Source organism: Lithobates pipiens, unplaced genomic scaffold (genome assembly GCF_037356315.1).
Source record: "Lithobates pipiens isolate NorthernLeopardFrog02 unplaced genomic scaffold, aLitPip1_a1.2 Scaffold_1, whole genome shotgun sequence".
Taxonomy (NCBI): Eukaryota; Metazoa; Chordata; class Amphibia; order Anura; family Ranidae; genus Lithobates; species Lithobates pipiens.
Window position 1 is genome coordinate 216,444,152 of NW_027507685.1, and position 22,323 is coordinate 216,466,474.

Here is a 22,323-nt window from a genome sequence, read left to right on the forward strand (position 1 = left end):
GTGCTCTGAAGGATCGGCCACGTGTGTCGTTCTGTCAAAATGGCCAACTCGTCGAAATCCCCAATAACATCACTTCCGCTTACTCTACAGCATCAGCAATTAGAATTTTTTTTTTTTTTTTTTTTTTTTTTTTTAATTGTCTTTTTATAAAGCCTTTACAACCTTTTTAAATACCCCTCATAGAATATCATTGTGTTTTTAATAAACTGACTGTACTAGGAAAAGGAGTAGCACCTATCTTTATATTATATCAATCCTAGTGTACATACAACAGTGAGATAAAATAATATACACATGTGATCAAGTTCTGTTCAAAGTGAATACAATGGTGATCTTCTCCCCAAATATCACAGTGACACTTCAGTCTGTTCACCCAAACGGTAAGACCTGTGCAATGAAAATGAGGTCAAAATGGCTTGTTCCCCCTCCAGGGGATAATGCATAGGTCTGGTCTCCTCTCAGACTTGTCCAGATAGGAATCTTCAGCCCATCTTGAATTTGCTCACATATTTGCCCACATGAAAAAAAATTAAGCTTCATAGTGCTCACTGAATATTTTATTAAATGGACTCTATGGTTAAAAACACTTACATTAGAAAAGTGACTGCAATGCAAAGTAAGAATTCCACCAATAACACCATATCATATATGTGCACAGAGGCCTCTCACTATGATGACATCGTTGTAATCGGGCCCTGCCCCATAATTCATTTCTTTTTTGTAACCAGTTTTTGTAATGCCCATTATCACTAGTATAGGTACCTCTAGCCTAGTTGCTGCAAATGAGAGAAGAGGATAATGTATTTTCTTAGCAGTGAGTGTCTACATACTCGCCATTTTTATTTTTTTTCCTTTTTAGCTTACGCTCTGATTTCTTTTATTGTAACACTTTTTTTTTTTGTATTCTGTCCTAGGAGGCGAGGTTAGAATTGTTGATTTGCCTCATCTGACAAACGGTGTACTGCACACAAAATTCTGGGTGGTGGATGGCAAGCACTTGTATATTGGCAGTGCCAACATGGACTGGAGATCATTAACACAAGTAAGATGCCATGGGGTTGATTACTAAGGGGGAGGAGGCTGTACACCTAGCAAAGTGAACGTTATGTTTTTAAAGTCAATATTGATACAGTAAGGGGAAAAAAGTATTTGATCCCCTGCTGATTTTGTACATTTGCTCACTGATAAACAAATGATCAGTCTATAATTTTGAACGCAGGTTTATTTTAACAGTGCGAGACTGAATGACAAAACAATCCAGAAAAACACATTCCAAAAAAGTTATAAATTGATTTACATTTTAACGTGTTGCAAAGTATTTGGCCCCTTTGCAAAACATGACTTGGTATTTGGTGGCAAAACCCTTGTTGGCAATCACAGAGGACAGACGTTTATTGTAGTTGGCCACCAGGTTTGCACACATCTCAGGAGGGATTTTGTTCCACTTGCAGATCCTCTGCAAGTCATTAAGATTTTGAGGCTGACGTTTGGTAACTCGAACCTTAAGCCCCCTCCAAATATTTTTTTTTTATGGGATTAAGGTCTGGAGACTGGCTAGGCCACTCCAGGACCTTAATGTGCTTCTTCTTGAGCCACTCCTTTTGTTGCCTTGGCCATGTGTTTTGGGTCATTGTCATACTGGAATACCCATCCACGACCCATTTTCAACACCCTGGCTGAGAGAAGGAGGTTCTCGCCCAAGATTTGCTAGTACATGGCCCTGCCCATTGACCCTTTGATGTAGTGAAGTTGTCCTGTCCTCTTAGCAGAAAAAACGTCTGTTTCCACCTCCATGTTTTTGACAGTGAGTATGGTGTTCTTGGAGTCATAGGCAGCATTCCTCCTCCTCCTCCAAACAAGGCGAGTTTGGAATCATTCAGATGTTCATTAATAAACTTCAGTCGGGCCTGTACATGTACTTTCTTGGGCAGGGGGATCTTGAGGGTGCTATAACTATGGTCCCAGCTGCCTTGAGATTATTAACACGATTCTCCCGTGTGGTTCTGGGCTGATTCCTCACTGTTCTCATGTTCACTGAAACTCCACAAGGTGAGATCTTGCATGGAGCCGCAGATTGGAAGAGATTGACAGTTATTTTGTGTTTCTTCCATTTGCGAATAATCGCACCAACTGTTGTCCCCCTCTCACCAAGCTGCTTGGTGATGGGCTTGGAGCTCATTCCAGCCTTGTGTATATCAACAATCTTGTCCATGACATCCTTGGACAGCTCTTTGGTCTTGGCCATGGTGGAGCGATTGGAATGTGATAGCTTGTTACCTGTATAAAAGACACCTGTCCGCCTGGAAGAAAATCACCTGGTTTTTAGGAAAAAACTCAAGACCTTCCTCTTTTAGCAGATGATCAAAGCTCGCCACAGCGCCTAGAGGCGATTCAGTTCGCATTGTGCGCTATATAAGTATTTCATTCATTCATTCATTCACAGAAGCAGAGATTAGGAGCACTTCCTTTTAAGACCCCTTTCATACCAGGGCATTTTGCAGGCGCTATAGCGTTAGAAATAGCGCCTGCAATCCGCCCTAAAGAAGCTGCACCATTGTGTGTAGTGTGAAAGCCCCGAGGGCTTTCACACTGCAGCGGTGCACTGGCAGGATGTCAGAAAAAAGTCCTGCCAGCAGCTTCTTTGGAGCGGTGTGTTTACCGCTGCTCCCCATTGAAATCAATGGGGCAGCGCTGTAATGCTGCCGGTAAAACGCCGCTATTGCGGCGCATTGGCGGCGGTTTTAACCCTTTCGCGGCCGCTAGCGGGGGTAAAAGCGCCCGCTAGCGGCCGAAATGCGGCGCAAATCCGGCGGTAAAACGCCGCTAAAAATAGCGGCGTTTTACCGCCGACGCAAAGGGCGGTGTGGTGTGAAAGGGGTCTAAGAGTGTTCCTAATCTCAGCTCGTTACCTTTTTATAGACACCTGGGAGCCAGAAATCTTGCTGATAGGGGATCAAATACTTATTTCACTCATTAAAATGCAAATCAATTTATAACTTTTTTGAAATGTGTTTTTCTGGATATTTTTGTTGTTATTCTGTCTCACTGTTAAAATAAACCTACGATTAAAAAGGAAGTTCTGTCCATAAAGACATGGATGGACATGTTTGGGGTGGAGGAACTTGACTGGCCTGCATAGAGTCCTGACCTCCACCCAATAGAATACCACCTTTAGGATGAATTGGAGCCGAGCCAGGCCTTCCCGTCCACATCAGCGCCTGACCTCACAAATGCACTTCTGGAAGAATGGTCAGACATTCCCATAGACACACTCCTAAACTTTGTGGACAGCCTTCCCAGAAGAGTTGCCATTAAATTTCATGTGCGTGTAAAGGCAGGCGTCTCAATACTTTTAACAATATGGTGTATCTCATTATGGTTTCCTTTATTTATTCTCTGAAGAAAGGCAAAAATGTGCAGGGGCAAGTTTTAGATCCATTTGGTAGAATGTTTGTTTACAACCTGCTCTAGAGTATACTTACTGTATGTTGTCTCAGTAATTGTGGGATGGATGTTGATCTTTCTGTAACAGGTGAAGGAATTGGGATCGACTGTCTATAACTGCAGCTGTCTAGCCCAAGATTTGGAGAAAATATTTGATGTCTACTGGACACTGGGTACACCCAATGCCACCATTCCTTCTCCATGGCCAGACAAGTTTTCCACCATCTATAATAAGGACACACCTATGGAAATGACTGTGAACAATACACAGACTCTTGTCTATCTCTCTGTAAGTGATGTAGATTTACGATTTGCTTAAGTTTTGATCCATATGGCTTTTTCCCCACAACAAAGTGTCTGGTGTGCGTGCGTGTGCGTGTGTTGAGCAGTATTGTTCCTGTTAGTGTTCTCTGCTATTCTGCTACTCACTTCTTGTAGTGACCCTTTTAGGCTAACACCTAGTTCTGAAAGTTCATTGGGTATAGAGGGTTTAGAATATAAGAGGCATATACCAAGGCAGGGTCAGTGAAGGTTTAAAAAAGACCCCAGGAATTGAAATTCACACAAAATAGAAAAAAAAAAAATCTTGGCCTAAAAAAAATGTGTTATGTTACATATTAGAATTACTATGAAAATGCAAGCTAAATTTGACAAGCGGTTGTATACTCCTTTTTTTTTTTTATTTTTTTTTTTCACTTTTACTTACAGGTAAGCCTATAATAAGGCTTACCTGTAGGTAAAAAAAAAAAATCACAAACCATACAGGTTTAGGACATATTCCCCTGTCAATGAGCTGCTGATTGCAGCGGCGCATGCGCACAGGGGTTTCTCGGCTGGAAGCCCGGGCAGACCTCGGACCCTGCCGGAAAGAAATCTCCAGCGCGCATGTGCAGGAGTGACGATATCGCCGTTCCGGCCGCTCACAGCGACGGAGCCGCGATATCCAGAACACACACAGAGGGAACATGTCAGCTCCCTCGGCGTGTATCGATCGGGCGAGATGTCGGGGCCTCGTTCTAAGGTAAGTATTTCCTAATGAGCTAGTATTCGGTGCATACTAGCTCATTATGCCTTTTTCCCTTGCAGGTACGAAAAAAAAATAAAAAATTCTGCGGGTTTACTCACGCTTTAAACCAGTGTTACTAAACCCACAACAGTAAAATCAGTCTGTATATGCAGTAAAGCATGCTTGTTATACTGTGGAATCTAAGGGGTTAATCCTTCGCATTGTGATAAAAGGTTATTTGATCCTGTCTTCTCTGATCCTCCCCTTCTTCAACTGTTCCCAATCTATCTCCTGATAGAACAAAGCCTTGGTGGCATTCTGCACATGGTCAGCTTGGTGTGTATTGCTAGAGAGGTTTTTTTTCTTGGGATGGGGCATTTGATCAGCACAGGGCCAGTCGGCACTGTCCAGACAGAGGGTCAGAGGCCCTGCATCCTCATAGGACAATTGGGGGAGAATGAACTAGACACTGACAGAAGTCACAAGACTGCTCTAACTGCTGATGAGAAAAGGTATTTAGCTATTTATATTTACTAAAACGATTGCATTTTCATGTTTTGTGTACTGTGGGAGACCAGATATAATGTTCACAGGGTTTTGGGTTTAGTAAGGGCCGGTTCACACAGCGAGGCGATGCGAGGCGACACGGCTCGCCTCGCCTCGCTCCCGCAAGTCGCCCCCGTTCTGTACAATGGAACCGTTCTGAGAGGAGCGACTCGAGTCGCTCCGACTCAGAAAAAAGGTTCCTGTACTACTTCAGGGCGACTTCGGGGGCGACTTGCATTGACTTCTATACAGAAGTCCTCTGCAAGTCGCCGCTGAGGTCCCCGCAGGTCGCGGCGAGGCAAGTCGGAGACGCCTCGCCGCGCCTCGCTGTGTGAACCGGCCCTAACACTTAAAGTACCCTAGAAAAATTTAAGTATCTCTTTTTTAAATATTGCCAAGGAAAGGAATCTGCTGTCTCTTGAAATATCCCACACTCCAACAAGTGAATAATTCATATACAAATAATAAAATAATGTAATAATCCTATATATTATCTCAAGTAATTGTGCAAAAATGCAATAAAAAGTGACAAAAGTGCTAGAATATACATTACCAATTCATATATACAAAAATACCTGATGAGTGTGCAAAAACAGAGTGAAGGTGAAAAGTGAAAAAAAAGTTTATAAAAATGAGAATAAATATAAATTAAAAAAACAAAAAGTTCATTACTCAATAAAAAAAAAAAGTCCACCCGGGTGCTGAACAAAAGTGCTGTGTGTCCAAAATTATACAAAAGGTACTTCAGTGCCAAAAACGTGTTCCTTAGACCAAAGAGGCTGCTCACCAGACCAATATGATGTCATATAAGGAGATCAACAGCGCCCTGGAGAGCCGACACTCTCACTATTACGTCTCACAGAAGCTCTGTGAACCCAGGGACCACCTCCAGCCATGGTGTCCCCTGCCATGAAAGTGTATTACTTGGCCTGAACTCAACCATCATGCTCTGGCACACATGTATTTTAAAAGCAAGGAAGAGCACTCGTAGTGCTATACTGCAGCGATATGCATTCATTGAAAAAATGTGTCGCACTTACAAAACATGGAGACAATTTTAAGTAATAAATGCAATCCAGCACAGCTGCAATGTCCTTAAACACTCCCGTGCGCAATGACGTCACACTGCTAGCTCTGCTCTACGCATTTCCCCATACAAGATGTCCTCTGGGATTACTGCTTTGCCCACTTGTCCTGATTTGATGGGAAGAGTACAGGGATGACCTCCATAAATTGTACTGTTAATCAATCTCTGTCTAATTATAAGGATGGGGAAGAAAAGGAGAACTTTTTGGAAGAATTTTTTATTTTATTTTTTAAGGCCTGTAGTCCATCATTAGATGTATTTGAAGGGTTTTTCAACTGTACAGCGAGAATGTTCATCAGCCATAAAAACAAGTTAGGACATATGCGGGGCATATACACAGAGATCCCAAGGTTATAATTTTACCCAGCATTTCACTCTGATTTCAGTGCAGCAAAGCAGAATAATGATGAGATTTGATTGGTTACTGTTAGACCCCTTTCACACTGGGGCGTTTTGCAGGCGCTACGGCGTTAAAAATAGTGCCTGCAAGATGCCCTAAAACAGCTGCTCCATTCACTCGTGTGAAAGCCCGAGGGCTTTCATACTGGAGTGGTACGCTGGCAGGGCATCAAAAAAGTCCTGCCAGCAGCTTCTTTGGAGCGGTGAACCCATCGCTCCTCCACTGCCACCCCCCATTGAAATAAATGGGGCAGTGCTGATATACCAGAATTAACCCCTTTTCGGCCACTAGCAGGGGGTTAAAACCGCATAGCACCGCTAAAACGACACTTTACCGCTGACGCCAGTGGCGGCTCGGTGTGAAAGGGGTCTAAATATGGGACTCAAATTTTTTTTTCCTGGGGTTGCTTAAAATGTTGTTCTTGCGCTTTTAGAGATGGAAATGATAGCAAAGCAATTTTGGAAGAATTCAGCAGACATTTTTATATTTAACTAGGGCCACACTAAAGTTTTTTTTCTTCATCTGGAGGTGTGTTACAGGTTCCAACGTGGCTATAGGCTTACATATACTGTAACAGTGCAGGCTAAGGGCCTGTGTTATCGGGCTTTTGTTTGCATCTGACAAGTTTAACCATGTAAGTTCAACCATGCTTCTCTATGTATTATGCCCTGTACACGGTCGGACTTTCCGATGGAAAATGTGCGATCGGACTGTGTTGTCGGAAATTCCGATCGTGTGTGGGCTCCATCTGACTTTTTCTTTCGGAATTTCCGACACACAAAGTTTGAGATCCGGATCTAAAATTTTCTGACAACAAAATCTGATCGTTTAAATTCCAATCATGTGTATACAATTCCGACACAAAGTGCTAGGCATGCTCAGAATAAATTACGAGGTGAAAGCTATTGGCTTACTTGCCTCTTTATAGTCCCGTCATATGTGGTTTACGTCACCTCGTAGTGAACGATCAGATTTTCCGACAACTTTGTGCGACCGTGTGTATGCAAGACAAGTGTGGGCCAAAGTCCGTTGGAAAAAATCAGACGGATTTTGTCGTTGGAAAGTCCGACCGTGTATACAGGGCATTAGTGTGGGTCAGTTGAGGAACTCTTAGGAGAAGGGGCACTCCCTCACTGGCTCTAGGAGAGCTTTATTTCCAGATAGTCCAATGTTTCCAGTTGCCCCAGTGACGACGTCTCATATGACGAAATGTACATCGGGCAGAAGAAGTAGCAGTGACGTCAGCATGCCTATGGGGGCACCACACGCTGTTGGCTGATTTTAAATGTTTTTTTTTACTTCCCTTTTGTAAGTATGTCTTTTTAAATAAACTGTCAACCTTTTGGATGTTGCGCGATGAGGTGTTCCTTCCATCTTTCTGTGTGCATTATGCCCCTTCTATGGAAATGATGATTGGTTACATGATGTCAGATTGAGAAGATGGGGAGAGCACATCCATACATCGGAAATGGAGCACAGTTCTGCTTGCTAAGTGTAATTTCTTGCCTTTTGGGAAGCTTGCTTGCTAAGGTGATTTCGGACCTGCAAGGGTCAAATTTTCTGGTAAGAGGGTAACCCCCCTTTATTTATCTTGGAGTGGAGCACATTGGGGTGACAGTTCTGTTTGGAATGCACCTGTGGAACACCATTTACTTCTACTAATTGGTTTCTGGGACTATTCCATATTGCACTTTATTGTTTCACAGGACTTTGCACTTAACTTGTAAAAAATATCATGGAATAATATGTATGCTGATTATATGAACTATATCTGCTTTATTATGTTTTGAAGCACATTTGCACTTTGATAATTTGATATATACTAAGGAATCTATTTGATATATGTTCTCCGCAGTGCTAATTTTGGCAGCAAATTTTTTAGTTTTAGTCTTAGTCTTAGGCCTCATGCACACGAGACGCAGATGAAACCTCTGTTAAAAAAAAGCTGAAACGCGCGTTTAGAAACGCGCATTTTGCCGCGTTTGCATGCCGCGTTTAGACGCGTTTAGACGCGTTTAGACGCGTTTGCGTTTAAACGCGTTTATAAAGATAACATCATGTAGACCCTCCCCAAGCTCTCAAAGCATTTTTTTTAACTATTTCTGCTATTTTGATCAGAGTGAGCAGCAGCAGCATAGAGAGCAGTTGTACACTTGCATTTGCCGTGTCACTTGCCACGGCACCTGCCACAAGTTGTGGATTGTCCACTTGCCACGTCACTTGCCACAAGTTGGGGATTGTCCACTTGCCACATCACCTGCCACGTCACCTGCCACAAATTGTGGATTGTCCACTTGCCACGTCACTTGCCACATCACCTGCCACGTCACTTGCCACGAGATGTGGATTGTCCACTTTCCACATCATCTGCCATGCCACCTGCCACAAGCTGTGGATTGTCCACTTGCCACGTCACCAGCCACATCACCTGCCACAAGTTGTGGATTGTCACGTGACTTGCCACATCACCTGCCACGTCACTTGCCACATCACCTGCCACAAGTTGTGGATTGTCTACTTGCCGCGTCACTTGCCACATCACCTGCCACGTCACTTACCACGTCACCAGCCACAAGTTGTGGATTGTTCACTTGCCACGTCACCTGCCACGTCACCTGCCACAAGTTGTGGATTGTCCACTTGCCACGTCACTTGCCACAAGCTGTGGATTGTCCACTTGCCACATCACTTGCCACGTCACCTGCCACGTCACTTGCCACGTCACCTGCCACAAGTTGTGGATTGTCCACTTGCCACGTCACTTGCCACAAGCTGTGGATTGTCCACTTGCCACATCACTTGCCACGTCACCTGCCACGTCACTTGCCACGTCACCTGCCACAAGTTGTGGATTGTCCACTTGCCACGTCACTTGCCACAAGCTGTGGATTGTCCACTTGCCACATCACTTGCCACGTCACCTGCCACGTCACTTGCCACGTCACCTGCCACAAGTTTTGGATTGTCCATTTGCCACGTCACTTGCCACGTCAGCTGCCACGTCACTTGCCACGAGATGTGGATTGTCCACTTTCCATGTCATCTGCCATGCCACCTGCCACAAGCTGTGGATTGTCCACTTGCCACAAGCTGTGGATTGTCCACTTGCCACATCACTTGCCACGTCACCTGCCACGTCACTTGCCACGTCACCTGCCACAAGTTTTGGATTGTCCACTTGCCACGTCACTTGCCACGTCAGCTGCCACGTCACTTGCCACGAGATGTGGATTGTCCACTTTCCACGTCATCTGCCATGCCACCTGCCACAAGCTGTGGATTGTCCACTTGCCACGTCACCAGCCACATCACCTGCCACAAGTTGTGGATTGTCCACTTGCCACGTGACTTGCCACATCACCTGCCACGTCACTTGCCACATCACCTGCCACAAGTTGTGGATTGTCTACTTGCCGCGTCACTTGCCACATCACCTGCCACGTCACTTGCCACGTCACCTGCCACAAGTTGTGGATTGTTCACTTGCCACGTCACCTGCCACGTCACCTGCCACAAGTTGTAGATTGTCCACTTGCCACGTCACTTGCCACAAGCTGTGGATTGTCCACTTGCCACATCACTTGCCACGTCACCTGCCACGTCACTTGCCACGTCACCTGCCACAAGTTTTGGATTGTCCACTTGCCATGTCACTTGCCACGTCAGCTGCCACGTCACTTGCCACATCACCTGCCACATCACCTGCCACAAGTTGTGGATTGTCCACTTGCCACGTCACTTGCCACATCACCTGCCACGTCACTTGCCACGAGATGTGGATTGTCCACTTGCCATGTCACTTGCCACGTCACCTGCCACGTCACTTGCCACGTCACCTGCCACGTCACTTGCCACAAGATGTGGATTGTCCACTTGTCACATCACCTGCCACATCACTTGCCACATCACCTGCCACGTCACCTGCCACAAGTTGTGGATTGTCCACTTGCCACGTCACTTGCCACATCACCTGCCACGTCACTTGCCACAAGATGTGGATTGTCCACTTTCCACGTCACCTGCCATGCCATCTGCCACAAGTTGTGGATTGTCCACTTACCACGTCACCAGCCACATCACCTGCCACAAGTTGTGGATTGTCCACTTGCCACACCACTTTCCACGTCACCTGCCACGTCACCTGCCACAAGATGTGGATTGTCCACTTGCCACGTCACCAGCCACATCACCTGCCACAAGTTGTGGATTGTCCACTTGCCACGTCCCTTGCCACGTCCCCTGCCACGTCACCTGCCACAAGTGTATTGTCCACTTGCCACATCACCTGCCACAAGTTGTGGATTGTCCACTCGCCACGTCACTTGCCACATCACCTGCCACAAGTGGATTGTCCACTTGCCACGTCACTTGCCACGTCCCCTGCCACAAGTGGATTGTCCACTTGCCACGTCACTTGCCACGTCCCCTGCCACAAGTGGATTGTCCACTTGCCACGTCACTTGCCACGTCACCTGCCACAAGTTATGGATTGTCCACTTGCCACGTCACATGCCAGTCACCTGCCACAAGTTGTTGATTTTCCACTTGCCACATCACCTGCCAAGTCAATTGCCGCGTCACCTGCCAGGTCACTTGCCACGTCACTTGCCACAAGTTGTGGATTGTCCACTTTCCACGTCACTTGCCACTTCACCTGCCACGTCACTTGCCACAAGTTGTGGATTGTCCACTTGCCACATCACTTGCCACCTGCCATGTCACTTGCCACAAGTTGTGGATTGTCCACTTGCCACGTCACTTGCCACAAGTTGTGGATTGTCCACTTGCAATTGCAATTGTTTAAAATATTTTTCTAATGGTTTTTCATCATTTGCAATCATTTTTGAGATTTTTAATGTAAAAAAAAAGGTCACCTTTAAAAACGCATATAAACGCAAACGCGGCTAAACGCGGGTGCCGCGTTTAGCCGCGTTTAGCCGCGTTTAGCCGCGTTTTGCGTCTGAAACGCAGAAATTTTTGTTTCTGAACGCATTTTTTTGCTTCTGGAAAAACGAGATTAAACGCAACTGCATATAAACGGAAAAAAACGAGACTGTGTGCATGGACACATAGGATAACATTGAATGAGTTCAGGTGCAGTTGAAAAAACTGTCCAACTGCATCTGAACGCGCGTTTAACTGCGTCTCGTGTGCATGAGGCCTTAGGCCTCATGCACACGAGACGCAGATGAAACCTCTGTTAAAAAAAAGCTGAAACGCGCGTTTAGAAACGCGCGTTTTGCCGCGTTTGCATGTCGCGTTTAGACGCGTTTAGACGCGTTTAGACGCGTTTGCGTTTAGACGCGTTTATAAAGATAACATCATGTAGACCCTCCCCAAGCTCTCAAAGCATTTTTTTAACTATTTCTGCTATTTTGATCAGAGTGAGCAGCAGCAGCATAGAGAGCAGTTGTACACTTGCATTTGCCGTGTCACTTGCCACGGCACCTGCCACAAGTTGTGGATTGTCCACTTGCCACGTCACTTGCCACAAGTTGGGGATTGTCCACTTGCCACATCACCTGCCACGTCACCTGCCACAAATTGTGGATTGTCCACTTGCCACGTCACTTGCCACATCACCTGCCACGTCACTTGCCACGAGATGTGGATTGTCCACTTTCCACGTCATCTGCCATGCCACCTGCCACAAGCTGTGGATTGTCCACTTGCCATGTCACCAGCCACATCACCTGCCACAAGTTGTGGATTGTCTACTTGCCGCGTCACTTGCCACATCACCTGCCACGTCACTTGCCACGTCACCTGCCACAAGTTGTGGATTGTTCACTTGCCACGTCACCTGCCACAAGTTGTGGATTGTCCACTTGCCACGTCACTTGCCACAAGCTGTGGATTGTCCACTTGCCACGTCACCTGCCACATCACTTGCCACGTCACCTGCCACAAGTTTTGGATTGTCCACTTGCCACGTCAGCTGCCACGTCAGCTGCCACGTCACTTGCCACGAGATGTGGATTGTCCACTTTCCACGTCATCTGCCATGCCACCTGCCACAAGCTGTGGATTGTCCACTTGACACGTCACCAGCCACATCACCTGCCACAAGTTGTGGATTGTCCACTTGCCACGTGACTTGCCACATCACCTGCCACGTCACTTGCCACATCACCTGCCACAAGTTGTGGATTGTCTACTTGCCGCGTCACTTGCCACTTCACCTGCCACGTCACTTGCCACGTCACCTGCCACAAGTTGTGGATTGTTCACTTGCCACGTCACCTGCCACGTCCTCTGCCACAAGTTGTGGATTGTCCACTTGCCACGTCACTTGCCACAAGCTGTGGATTGTCCACTTGCCACGTCACCTGCCACGTCACTTGCCACGTCACCTGCCACAAGTTTTGGATTGTCCACTTGCCACGTCAGCTGCCACGTCACTTGCCACATCACCTGCCACGTCACCTGCCACAAGTTGTGGATTGTCCACTTGCCACGTCACTTGCCACATCACCTGCCACGTCACTTGCCACGAGATGTGGATTGTCCACTTGCCATGTCACTTGCCACGTCACCTGCCACGTCACTTGCCACGTCAGCTGCCACGTCACTTGCCACAAGATGTGGATTGTCCACTTGTCACATCACCTGCCACATCACTTGCCACATCACCTGCCACAAGTTGTGGATTGTCCACTTGCCACATCACCTGCCACGTCACCTGCCACAAATTGTGGATTGTCCACTTGCCACGTCATTTGCCACATCACCTGCCACGTCACTTGCCACGAGATGTGGATTGTCCACTTTCCACGTCATCTGCCATGCCACCTGCCACAAGCTGTGGATTGTCCACTTGCCACGTCACCAGCCACATCACCTGCCACAAGTTGTGGATTGTCTACTTGCCGCGTTACTTGCCACATCACCTGCCACGTCACTTGCCACGTCACCTGCCACAAGTTGTGGATTGTTCACTTGCCACGTCACCTGCCACAAGTTGTGGATTGTCTACTTGCCGCGTCACTTGCCACATCACCTGCCACGTCACTTGCCACGTCACCTGCCACAAGTTGTGGATTGTTCACTTGCCACGTCACCTGCCACGTCACCTGCCACAAGTTGTGGATTGTCCACTTGCCACGTCACTTGCCACAAGCTGTGGATTGTCCACTTGCCACATCACTTGCCACGTCACCTGCCACGTCACTTGCCACGTCACCTGCCACGTCACCTGCCACAAGTTTTAGATTGTCCACTTGCCACGTCACTTGCCACGTCAGCTGCCACGTCACTTGCCACGAGATGTGGATTGTCCACTTTCCACGTCATCTGCCATGCCACCTGCCACAAGCTGTGGATTGTCCACTTGACACGTCACCAGCCACATCACCTGCCACAAGTTGTGGATTGTCCACTTGCCACGTGACTTGCCACATCACCTGCCACGTCACTTGCCACAAGTTGTGGATTGTCTACTTGCCGCGTCACTTGCCACTTCACCTGCCACGTCACTTGCCACGTCACCTGCCACAAGCTGTGGATTGTTCACTTGCCACGTCACCTGCCACGTCACCTGCCACAAGTTGTGGATTGTCCACTTGCCACGTCACTTGCCACAAGCTGTGGATTGTCCACTTGCCACATCACTTGCCACGTCACCTGCCACGTCACTTGCCACGTCACCTGCCACAAGTTTTGGATTGTCCACTTGCCACGTCACTTGCCACATCACCTGCCACGTCACCTGCCACAAGTTGTGGATTGTCCACTTGCCACGTCACTTGCCACATCACCTGCCACGTCACTTGCCACGAGATGTGGATTGTACACTTGCCATGTCACTTGCCACGTCACCTGCCACGTCACTTGCCACGTCAGCTGCCACGTCACTTGCCACAAGATGTGGATTGTCCACTTGTCACATCACCTGCCACATCACTTGCCACATCACCTGCCACAAGTTGTGGATTGTCCACTTGCCACGTCACTTGCCACATCACCTGCCACGTCACTTGCCACAAGATGTGGATTGTCCACTTTCCACGTCACCTGCCATGCCATCTGCCACAAGTTGTGGATTGTCCACTTACCACGTCACCAGCCACATCACCTGCCACAAGTTGTGGATTGTCCACTTGCCACACCACTTTCCACGTCACCTGCCACGTCACCTGCCACAAGATGTGGATTGTCCACTTGCCACGTCACCAGCCACATCACCTGCCACAAGTTGTGGATTGTCCACTTGCCACGTCACTTGCCACGTCCCCTGCCACGTCACCTGCCACAAGTGGATTGTCCACTTGCCACATCACTTGCCACATCACCTGCCACAAGTGGATTGTCCACTTGCCACGTCACTTGCCACGTCACTTGCCACGTCACCTGCCACAAGTTATGGATTGTCCACTTGCCACGTCACATGCCAGTCACCTGCCACAAGTTGTTGATTTTCCACTTGCCACGTCACCTGCCAAGTCACTTGCCGCGTCACCTGCCAGGTCACTTGCCACGTCACCTGCCACAAGTTGTCTATTGTCCACTTGCCACATCACATGCCAGTCACCTGCCACATGTTGTTGATTTTCCACTTGCCACGTCACCTGCCAAGTCACTTGCCGCGTCACCTGCCAGGTCACTTGCCACGTCACCTGCCACAAGTTGTCTATTGTCCACTTTCCACGTCACTTGCCACTTCACCTGCCACGTCACTTGCCACAAGTTGTGGATTGTCCACTTGCCACATCACTTGCCACCTGCCATGTCACTTGCCACAAGTTGTGGATTGTCCACTTGCCACGTCACTTGCCACAAGTTGTGGATTGTCCACTTGCAATTGCAATTGTTTAAAATATTTTTCTAATGGTTTTTCATCATTTGCAATCATTTTTGAGATTTTTAATGTAAAAAAAAAGGTCACCTTTAAAAACGCATATAAACGCAAACGCGGCTAAACGCGGTAGCGGCGTTTTGCCGCGTTTTACCGCGTTTTGCCGCGTTTTGCGTCTGAAACGCAGAAATTTTTGTTTCTGAACGCATTTTTTTGCTTCTGGAAAAACGAGATTAAACGCAACTGCATATAAACGGAAAAAAACGAGACTGTGTGCATGGACACATAGGATAACATTGAATGAGTTCAGGTGCAGTTGAAAAAACTGTCCAACTGCATCTGAACGCGCGTTTAACTGCGTCTCGTGTGCATGAGGCTTTAGGATTAAAATGGCATTTTAGTCCTATTTTAGTCTTCTGCAGTTGTTTTAGATTTAGTCTACTAAAATGTCCTACGTATTTAGTAGACTTAAACCTCTCGTACATTTTAGTTGACTAAAATCGAATAGGTGTAATTCAATTTTAATGTATTGGTTAACATTTCTCCACAATTTCCAAACTCATTATATACTGCTGGAGTGAAAAATCTAATATGCTATTCATGGTATTGAGGTATGAACATGCACTACAGACCAGTGTTAATTTTTAAGTCAAATTTAAATTTAGTTTTAGTCTTTTGACTAAAATGGCATTTTAGTTTTAGTCATCTCACTTGTTTTAGTTGACTAAAATAGTATTCATTTAGTTCACTAAAATGTTTTGAGTGTTTTAGTCAACAAAATTAACACTGGCTCTACGGACAGCGCAGCAGTTTCCCTTATTACAATTTATTTACAGATAGCTTGCCGCCTTTATGGCAATTGCTTTTGGGCGGCTTCTCCCCCTTTTGTCAAGTCAACTGGTATAATGACTAATCTAGAGACTGGAGATGTCAGTCAGTCCCATGTAGGGTCCAGTATGTACTACTTGCATACTAAATGCCTGCTACAGAATGAGGGATTGTTTTGTCCCTAAATGCAGCTCTTCCATTAGCAAAAGTGAGCTGTCAGATGTCACCATCCCCTCCTCCAGCTCTGCAATATGCCTTATGGTTTCTTTATGCTTTTTACTGTGCCCTTTGTTTTGTGCAGTCAGTACCAATGTAGGGGGAGTGGGGCTTGTGAGCTCAGGCACGGTTACAGCAGAGGGGGGAAGATAGCAACTGAGCTCCACAATCCACAATAGGACCACAAATTGGGCTTCTAGCAGGGGAGGAAAAACGGGCAGGAATGATAGTGATAAAGAATTGATATGTACTGCAAAACGTTCATCATTTCTTTTGAAATTAAGAGGTGAGTATTTATACATGAATATATAGACTAGCTAAACTCCAGGTATGATCTTTATTGCATACTTACATTGGCCCAGCTTGACACAACGTAAGTATGCATATCTCATACCTAAGGGGGCCACTGGAAAAGCTGACAATCACTGTATTACTAAAAGCGCGTGACCTGTTTGGACCCCAATGCAACATAAGCATGCCTCCATCCCTATATTGATAAAAGAAAAATGAAAGTGGATTGTGGGACTTTAAATGAGGCATGGATATGTATTTGAAATGGTCTAGGATACCTGAAATGTTATTCATTGTCACTGTCCCTGCGGGGAAATCTGTATACCCATAAAGAATTGCTAATCAATCCAATAAATTAAATACAGGTACTGAATAGTAGGTATATATAATGTATCATAATATATAATACATGGATCATGCAACAAGAAGCATAATTAATTGTAGTAATAATCATATTGACATATTTAATGTATATAATGGATAGACATAATTGGTACAAGCAATCACAATTAAAAAAATTGAATGGACATACAGAGTAGGTGAACATGGTTATCCTAATAAATATAACAATAAATTAATAAAAGAAATTCATGATTGTAGCAAACTTGACTTGGCATCCCTGAGTATGGACTCTACGCGTTTCATGGCGATTTCAGCCAATCATCAGGAGTGGGATGCATCACAAAATCGCTAAATAAAGAGATGAAATAAATGAGTAAATTGGTCGGTCACAGTCTCAAATGAAAAATCATTGCTTTCAAAAAGAGAGCAGGTGTTGAATGTAAATGCATTACCTTTGGCCACGTTCAGATAAGTAACCCAACAGACCCAAAAAGGGTATAGGATGGTGGCACTGAATGAACCGTCTCCCCCGGGGTTGAGGCGGGGACACATCCCCCTCACCCTAAGCCATAACTCTCCAAGGAACCTGGAGGAATGGAGAAGGGGCAGCGGGAAACAGCGGCCAACGAGAGAAGCGAACAGCCACACCACAATGCCAGAGTATGAGGTATGCACATATGGGCCACAGATCAGAATCTAAAAGAGTAAATAAAATGAATTGAAAAAATAAATGTAGTGAAATAAAATAAAATAAAAATTGGATGATAAAAGCTATGATGAATAATGACGTTTTAAATGGAGAAAAAAGAAAAAAAAAAACGTGTTATAAAATGTGTGTGAAGTAAGGGGGATTTCAAAAAAACAACACTGTCCACCTAGGCTTAAACACCTATCAAGAAGTGACTAGGTGATGAAAAACATTACAAATAGGTGAGTGTATATATAATGAAATAAACTAAGTAGTAAGTGATAGAAAAAAGGATTAAATAGCCTATATATACACAAAAGTCTAAGTGTTATGCAAGTGTGTGTCTAGATTGATCCTTAAATAGGACCTCCTAATTACCTAGAGTGTAGATCACTGTATTAGTCAACACTCCTGAAAACTGCAATCTTCCAGGTCCCCCTCAGCTTGCCCTCTGCACACCGACCACAGGGGTTTGCTTGTTTGGCACTACTACCATTCGCAAAAAGCTTTGTATTTTTTGTACAATTCCAGGACTTCGCCCCTACGTGTAAAAATCAGAAAATTGCTCAGAACCCCCAAATAAAATGTATATTATGTGTGTATGATATATATATAATATAAATTTATGAGAGAGAGACCCTAGGGAATAAAGTGGCGGTCATTGAAATTTTTTAAGTTGGCCCCATGTTACGTTGCGTAAATAGATATCTAACATGTCGCGCACACTCATGGAATGGCGGCAAACTTTGGGACTTAAAAATCTCCATAGGTGGCGCTTTAAATTTTTATTATTATTTTTTTTTTACTGGCTGCCTGTTTAGAGTTACAAAGGAGGGCTTGGTCTAAAATTATTGGTCTCATTCTAACGTTCACAGTGATACTAACGTGTGTTTTGAATGTTGTTTACATATGCAGACGCGGCCTATGTGTGCGTTCCTTCTGTGCGCGAGCATGCAGGGACGGGGGGGCGCTTTCATTTTATTTTTTATTGTTTTGTGTACATTTTTTTTCTTTTTTCTTTCCTTTTATTCCTATTACAGGGAATGTAAACATCCCTTGTAAAAGGAATAGTGCGTGACAGGTCCTCTTTATGGTGAGATCCCACCTCTCCTCCAGGCTGGAAAGTTTGAGATCAAAAAAAATAAAATAAACAATCTCAGGTTTTACTACCAAGTCCCTGGCATTGTTTACTTCCGCTGGCCCAGACATGACGTCATAACGTCGTGCTCGGGACTCCAAGACTCGTAGAGACTGCCGGGGACTATCTGGCCCTTGATTTTCTCTATGGCTAACTTCCGTCCCTTCCTGCTGCCTGTAAGAACGATCAAACGGCTGAACTGCCACTATGATTGTTCTTGTGGTGCAGGGAATCGCCGGCTGAACAACATGATATCTGGATGATTCCTGCAGCTGCAAACATCATTCAGATATCACCACTCAAATTCCAGGACGTTTATTTGACCTTGGGCGGGAAGTGATTAAAAAAGATGGAGGGGAGGGGTGGTGACGTCATGATCGCCACTTCATACAGTTGGAGAATGCTTTGCATTTATTGAAAAAAGTGTGTTCTATAAATGGTGGCAGAGCGAGCAATGTGGTTAGTGTGCAGTGAGGAAGCCCTTGGCACAGGCAAAAGCACCGACTACTACAGTGATTGTCCACTTCCCCAGCAACCCCTCAGGTGTGTGCTATACATAGTTACATGTATACAGCAGCTTTTTTTGGCTTCAGGGGTTTTTTCAACAGTCAATAAGCTCTCCATGTTATCCTATGTGTCCATGCACACATAGGCTGTTATCAGCAGTTTTTGGCTGGGGCATTTTTTGGCTTTAATAAAACCCCAAAACGAGTGGGGTTCTGAGAGAAGTTTTTCAGCTGTAAAAAATGCTGTAACGTCAAATGCTGATAAACACTCAAAAACGCTCACCAGTGTTTTTTGTAAGTATTTGATCCATTGGGGAAAAAATGAAAAAATAAAACGTGGAAAAACGCTATTGCAAACATTTTGAAAAACTCACTGCAAAGCTACTGTTATTAAAAATGCCATTATTTGAACTGCTTTGCCGACCAGCCACTGCAGTCTTACTGTGGCAGAATGGCACGGCTAGGTGAAACAACGTTACCTTACGTCGCTTCGCCTTTTGACCACTAGGGGCGCACACGCCCGCAGCATGTGCTCGGTGGGTGCGCTGACCACGGGCACCGCGATCGCTCGTGACAGAGCGAGAACTGGGATCTGTGTGTAAACACACAAATCCCGGTTCTTTTGGGGAAGTAGAGACAGATCGGTGTTCTCTCTGTTCTCTCGCTCTCTCTCTTTTGTTCTCGGTGTTCCCCCCTCTCTCTCGTGTTCTCTCGTTTCCTCTCTCTCTCTCGTTTCCTCTCTCTCTCTCTCGTTTCCTCTCTCTCTCTCTCGTTTCCTCTCTCTCTCTCGTTTCCTCTCTCTCTCTCTCTCTCTCTCTCTCTCTCTCTCTCTCGTTTCCTCTCTCTCTCTCTCTCTCTCTCGTTTCTCTCTCTCTCTCTCGTTTCCTCTCTCTCTCTCTCTCTCTCTCTCTCTCTCTCTCGTTTCCTCTGTCTGTTCTCTTGCTCTGTCGTTCTCTTGCTCTGTCGTTCTCTTGCTCTGTCGTTCTCTTGCTCTGTCGTTCTCTCATGCGCTGCCATCTCTCTCTCTCGCTCGTTCTCTCTCGCTCGTTCTCTCTCCTCGTTCTCTCTCGCTCGTTCTCCTCGCTCGTTCTCTCTCGCTCGTTTCTCTCTCGCTCGTTCTCTCTCGCTCGTTCTCTCTCGCTCGTTCTCTCTCGCTCGTTCTCTCTCGTTCTCTCTCTCTTCTCTCTCTCTTCTCTCTCTCTTTCTCTCTCTCGTTCTCTCTCTCGTTCTCTCTCTCGTTCTCTCTCTCGTTCTCTCTCTCGTCTCTCCCTCTCTCTCTCGTTCTCTCCCTCTCCCTCTCTCTCCCTCTCCCTCTCTCTCTCTCGTTCTCCCTCTCTCTCTCTCTCTCTCTCTCTCTCTCGTTCTCTCTCTCTCTCTCTCGTTCTCTCTCTCTCTCTCTCTCTCTCTCTTTCTCTCTCTCTCTCTCTCTCTCTTTCTCTCTCTCTCTCTCTCTCTCTCTCTCTCTCTCTCTCTCTCTCTCTCTCTCTCTCTCGTTCTCTCCCTCTCTCTCTCTCTCGTTCTCTCCCTCTCTCTCGTTCTCTCCCTCTCTCCCTCTCTCTCTCGTTCTCTCTCTCTCTCTCTCGTCTCTCCTCTCTCTCTCGTTCTCTCTCTCGTCTCTCTCTCTCTCTCTCTCTCTCTCGCTCTCTCTCTCTCGTTCTCTCTCTCTCGCTCTCTCTCTTCTCTCTCTCTCTCTCTCTTCTCTCTCTCTCGTTCTCTCGTTCTCTCTCTCTCGTTCTCTCCCTCTCTCTCGTTCTCTCCCTCTCTCCCTCGTTCTCTCTCCTCTCTCTCGTTCTCTCCCTCTCTCCCTCGTTCTCTCCCTCTCTCTCGTTCTCTCCCTCTCTCCCTCTCTCTCGTTCTCTCCCTCTCTCCCTCTCTCTCTCGTTCTCTCTCTCTCGTTCTCTCGTTTTCTCTCGCTCTCGTTTTCTCTCGCTCTCGTTTTCTCTCGCTCTCGTTTTCTCTCGCTCTCTCTCGTTCTCGCTCTCTCTCGTTCTCGCTCTCTCTCGTTCTCTGCTCTCTCTCGTTCTCGTTCTCTCTCTCGTTCTCGTTCTCTCTCTCGTTCTCTCTCTCTCTCGTTCTCTCTCTCTCTCGTTCTCTCGTTCTCTCTCTCTCTCTCTCGTCTCGTTCTCTCTCTCGTTCTCGTTCTCTCTCTCGTTCTCGTTCTCTCTCTCGTTCTCGTTCTCTCTCTCGTTCTCTCTCTCTCTCTCTCTGTTCTCTCTCTCTCTCTCTCTCGTTCTCGTTCTCTCTCTCGTTCTCGTTCTCTCTCTCGTTCTCGTTCTCTCTCTCGTTCTCGTTCTCTCTCTCGTTCTCGTTCTCTCTCTCGTTCTCGTTCTCTCTCTCGTTCTCGTTCTCTCTCTCGTTCTCTCTCTCTCTCGTTCTCTCTCTCTCTCGTTCTCTCTCTCTCTCGTTCTTCGTTCTCTCTCTCTCTCTCTCTCTTCTCTCTCTCTCTCTCTCTCTCTCTCGTCTCTCTCGCTCTCGTTCTCTCTCGCTCTCTTCTCTCTCTCTCGTTCTCTCTCGCTCTCTCTCTCTCTCTCTCTCTCCTTCTCTCGTTCTTCTCTCTCTCTCTCGTTCTCTCTCTCTCGTCTCTCCTCTCTCGCTCTTGTTCTCTCTTGTGCTCGCTCTCGCGCTTGTTCTCTCTTGTGCTCGCTCTCGCGCTTGTTCTCTCTTGTGCTCGCTCTCGCGCTTGTTCTCTCTTGTGCTCATGCTCGCTCTCGTTCTCTCGTTCTCTCTCGTTCTCTCTCTCTCTCTCGTTCTCTCTCTCTCTCTCGTTCTCTCTCTCTCTCTCGTTCTCGTTCTCGTTCTCTCTCGTTCTCGTTCTCGTTCTCTCTCTCTCTCGTTCTCTTTCTCTCTCTCTCTCGTTCTCTCTCTCTCTCTCTCTCTCTCTTGTTCTCTCTCGTGCTTGCTCTCGCTCTTGTTCTCTCTCGTGCTTGCTCTCGCGCTTGTTCTCTCTCGTGCTCGCTCTTGTTCTCTCTCGTGCTCGCTCTTGTTCTCTCTCGTGCTCGCTCTTGTTCTCTCTCGTGCTCGCTCTTTTCTCTCTCGT

At 46.2% G+C, this 22,323-nt stretch overlaps 1 protein-coding gene across 3 annotated transcripts in view; it reads left to right on the forward strand.

Annotated features, from left to right (window-relative positions):
* The window catches only part of PLD3 (phospholipase D family member 3), an 80,956-nt gene that overhangs the window by 32,848 nt on the left and 25,785 nt on the right, over nt 1-22,323 (forward strand). For all 3 annotated transcript variants that reach the window (XM_077482573.1, XM_077482565.1, XM_077482582.1), the window contains exons 7-8: nt 915-1,042; nt 3,533-3,733. In XM_077482573.1, the coding sequence (XP_077338699.1) occupies nt 915-1,042; nt 3,533-3,733 (329 nt within the window). The remainder of the gene's footprint in view (nt 1-914; nt 1,043-3,532; nt 3,734-22,323) is intronic.